We start from the raw sequence: 4,470 nt of genomic DNA on the forward strand, positions 1-4,470 counted from the left end.
ACATTAAAACAATAAAAAGTAAAAAACAAGTTTGTAAACAAACCAACATGCACAAGAAATAAATACCCCTTACTACAACAATTCAAAACCCAAAAAAATAAAAAATAAAACAAGTATTTAAATAATCGACCAACCAAAAGAAATACACTTACAATAAAAATAGTTCACAAACATATTACAAAGACAATATTACGCAAGCTTCAAAAATCATCAAATCATCCAGCATGTCACACAAGCTTTAGAAATCTTCTAGCTATATCCTGTGAATAAAACAACAAACAAAGTTAAAAATGGTTAATATTAAAATCATGGCATTTTACTATCATAATATATAAAATGTCAAACTATGAAAACATAGTAAATAATAAAAAGTAATGAATTTATAATCATTTAGTTACCAGGCTCATCATAGCTTTCCATTCCCATAAACTTCTGCAGCTCCTCAATGTTATTTGGGTAGCCCTTTAACCGGTCTTGTGTGCAAATCAAGGCCTCAATTGCAAGTGGAGATAATGAACTCCAAAATGAATCTAATATACGTCCTTCAGTGCTGAAGGCAGATTCAGATGCAACAGTGAAAATAGGAATAGCTAATACATCATGGGGTACCTCTGTGAGAATAGGATATTTGGGTGCATTAACCTTCTACCCAAGTAAGATATTAAAATCTTGGGTTGCTGCTTCACACCAATCAGACAAATATCGTTCCACCTCCGACTTACACTCCAAGTCGGTCTTTTCTTGGTGTTGGGTGAACACCTTCAAATATTTCACATCTTGATCCTCCAAGTCTTCATCATCAACATTTGAAAAAGTAGGAATTGAACTTTGTATACCTACATCAAAGTTAGATAACCCATCCTCCCCATGAAACAAATTGTACTGATCCCACAAACAGTTCAAGAGGGCGTCCACTCTATCATTGATAAATTTCGCCCAATCAACATCATTGCGTCTTCTCAACCAAAATACTAACCCCTTCATCTTGTAACGTGGGTCAAGAACAAATGCCACATACAACAATAAGTTAATCCTCTCCACAGTCTCCCAATACTTATCATATTTTCTTTTCATATCAAAACTCACTGAACTAAGAATATGATTATCACTACAAATACCATCATTCAAAGTATTTTGAATAATACAAAGTTGAATGAAATATGAGTTGGAGGTGACATTTTTTGAACTAGAGAACTTCAATGTGGCATTATAAAAAGATTTCAAAAACCTCACAAATAGCCTAGCACTTTCCCACTCAATAGAGCTAGGAGCAACAAAATACTTACCCTTATTCTCCTCAAGTAGGGCAAAAGCTTTTTCATATTTCTCAGCGGAGCTCAACATTAAGTACGTAGAATTCCATCTTGTTTGAACATCTAGACATGCCATCTTCGTACATGTAACCTTTTCTAGCTCTATACATGATTTAAACTTTGTCATTCTCGCCAGTGAGGACCTTACAAATTTCACTGCATTCCTTATAGTAGAAACACAAGCACCCAATTCTTTCAACCCTTCAGTTACAACAAGATTTAAAATATGAGCTGTACACTGCACGTAAAGAAATTCACATCCCAAAACAGACTATGGCTTGTTCTTCAACCTCCTTATCATAAACTTGAGCATCGCATCATTGTTCGTAGCATTATCAACAGTAATTGTCAACAAACTATTAATCCCCCACTCCATCATTGTACTCTCCACCAATTTTCGAAGATCATCACCTATATGACTAGAAATCATGCCAAATTTGATTATTTTCTTATGCATTATCCAATCAAAATCTATGAAGGTAGCGGTAATAACCATGTAGTTCAAATTTTGAAGAGATGTCCATGTATCAGTAGTTATGCAATCCCTTTTACCGCTCAAAACATTTTTCAACTTAAGTTTTTCTTCCTCATATAGTTTCACGCAATCTTTTTGTAGAGTATTGCGACTTGGTACAATGAACCTTGGTTCAATTCCATTCATGAATTCTCTAAACCCATCACTCTCCACATGCCTAAAAGGCAACTCCTCTTTGATGAAATACCGCACAATCAAATTTCTTAAATAAATCCTACCCCTTGATTGCCTTCTATTTTATTCTTAAGTGGCATTTGCAACAAGGTTTGACCTTTGGGTATATTCGATTTTCTAAGTGGAGAGGTCGGACATCTAGTGGTAAGGTGGCTCATCATGCCTTAAGTACCATTTTTCCAGTGACACCCTAACACCTTATTGCAATAATTGCACATTGCCTTAGGGTTGTTCTTATGAACTGGTTCTATTTTTTTGAAGTGATCCCATACAACAGACTGATTCACCGATGGTTTTCTGGATAGGTTCGTTTGTGATTGCAAGGTATTTGTAGATGTAGTTGGATTGGTTCCAAAATTGTCACATTCCAATTGCATACTAGGACTATTTGTCTCCTCCATCTACTAGAAGTGTTTAGATGTTATACACTAAAGTGAACAATATATATAAATATTACAACAATAAATATAAATTACCAACAATAAATACTACAATCAACCCAATAAACCCAACATCAGAATTCCATCAAATATTGTTTAGATAAACTAGCAACAATAAATATAAACTACCAACAATAAATATATATGCATATAAATAATATATTTCTTTGTTTTCCATTTTTCCTAATCTCCAAACAGACTGTGTAAAAATTTCAACTTGGCAAAATAATCGGCCAAAACTGCTCATCGTCCCACTGCCACCAAATCCGAAATTGCAGCACCCCAAATTAAACAAGCCCATCACAAATTTAACGAACATGCATGTAATGATGTAAATGAAGTAATGAACACTAAAATTAAAAAGTAGGGTAGATTAAATCGTATCCACTAAAACCAAGCAAAACAAAAAAATTTCCATAGATCAACAGAGAAAATATCAAAGAAACCTAGAAATAAAAAGTCCAGACCTGACTGCTAGTGCTCATTGCGCGGTTGACGCCTGACGGAGCGAGAGATGGAGATGAAGTGAGAAAGGGAGGCGAAGCGAGAAACGGAGAAAGACTGAAAGAGAGAGGCCGAATGGGTGTGAGAAATGTTTGAAATGCAAAGGGGGAAACAAGAAATGGAGAAGTGAAATGAAGAAGAGGACTAGAGCCTAGAGGAGAAAATCTGAAAATGGAGAAGAGCTGAAGAGGAGGGGCTGGAGCCTGGCGGGCGGCGGCGTGAAGTGAGAAAACTCAAAAAAGAAGATGAGGGGCTGGGACTTATTGACTTAGGGGAAAACCGGAAAAGTGAGAATGGAGACCTAATTACCTAAGGTCCTAAACGCTGCGTAAAAGACTAAAAGAATTAAAAAATATATATATATATATATATATATATATATATATATATATATATATATATATATATTATTTTATAAAATAAGACCCGATTCGGTTTTCCCGATTTTTACTGGGTGCCAAAAACCGGGACCGGAACCGGGTCCCCGGTTTCCCCGTTTCCTAGTAATTTTTGACACCCCTACAGCAGTCTAAAGAAAGCTACGGTTATCAATTTGAATGAAAATGCTGTAAGCCTGATTACTCTTTTACTCTTTATGTTAATATTTGTTTTGCCCTTATATTCTAGAAATCAATGCCCATATCAGATTTTGAAAGCTGACCAACTTTGGAGTAGTTTAAGTGCTCTCATGTTTTTACATTTATCTTGTTAGTGGTGAAATACTTTGAGATCATATCCAATCTCTTGCCAGAAGCCCTTTGTTTAATAATTTATGTGGTTATCTTTATGTCAAATTTTAATTGTCAATTTATCCCAAAACATACAGGCTTTGCAAGTTGGACAAAGGCAAATCTAGCTCAACAGCCAACAACTCACGCCTCAATGATGCCATTTCTTGAAATACAGTACCCTCAGCCCGCTTCACCTGTAAAACTATTGGGTCATGCTGGATGGTTGCTGCTACTGAGACAACAAGTATATAGCAAGGTTTTTTTGCAGTCAAATGTTTTTTTTTTAACAGTAAACTGCAGTTTGAGATGTTGCTGGTTGCTTGGCTTGCTATGTGATGGTTTGGCTGATGTAGTTTGTTACTTTGCTGGTTGTAATTTGTATAGTTGTAGTGTTCAGGAAGCTTGTTGTTTTCCTGGAGTTTTTGGCTAAATAGCTAGAGTGCATTGTATTCATTAACTTTTTTAAATGAAAGTGTTACTCATTAATAAAAGAACGACTTTGAAAGGTAAAAAGCTTTATGCTTTATCATTCATTTTTATGTTGGTTTATCTTTGTTCATCGAGTAGGCAATAGTGAGAAAGAGTGCAGATGAAAAAAAAAAAAAATAGCAATTAAATAAATGCAAAACGCCCAAAAAAATTTCGGCATCTTAATTCACCGGAAACACAGCCCGCAAAGCTTCAAATTAGGTGAGTTTCAGATTTTTACCGGCAAAGCTTGAATCACAGACAATGCCGGCAAAAATCACAGACAACGCCAGTAAAAATCACAG

The 4,470-nt window shown here is 35.3% G+C and overlaps 1 protein-coding gene across 1 annotated transcript; it reads right to left on the reverse strand.

The window, feature by feature from the left end:
• Positions 1-249: 249 nt before the first annotated feature.
• Positions 250-1,389, reverse strand: LOC132171262 (zinc finger BED domain-containing protein RICESLEEPER 2-like). Its single transcript, XM_059582542.2, has 3 exons — positions 689-1,389; positions 399-550; positions 250-260 (listed from the first exon to the last, which is right to left on the reverse strand). The coding sequence occupies exons 1-3, from the start codon at positions 1,387-1,389 to the stop codon at positions 250-252; spliced, it is 864 nt and encodes a 287-aa protein (XP_059438525.1).
• Between the last annotated feature and the right edge of the window lie 3,081 nt (positions 1,390-4,470).

This window comes from Corylus avellana, chromosome 2, assembly GCF_965113065.1.
Source record: "Corylus avellana chromosome 2, dhCorAvel1.hap1.2, whole genome shotgun sequence".
Taxonomy (NCBI): domain Eukaryota; kingdom Viridiplantae; phylum Streptophyta; class Magnoliopsida; order Fagales; family Betulaceae; genus Corylus; species Corylus avellana.

Bases quoted from the DNA above. Each gene is read 5' to 3' on its own strand.
- LOC132171262 (XM_059582542.2), bottom strand. From the start codon at position 1,389: ATGGCATGTCTAGATGTTCAAACAAGATGGAATTCTACGTACTTAATG. The intron at 551-688 runs GTGTGAAGCAGC...ATCTGCCTTCAG, and splicing joins GAACGATATTTGTCTGATTG to CACTGAAGGACGTATATTAG.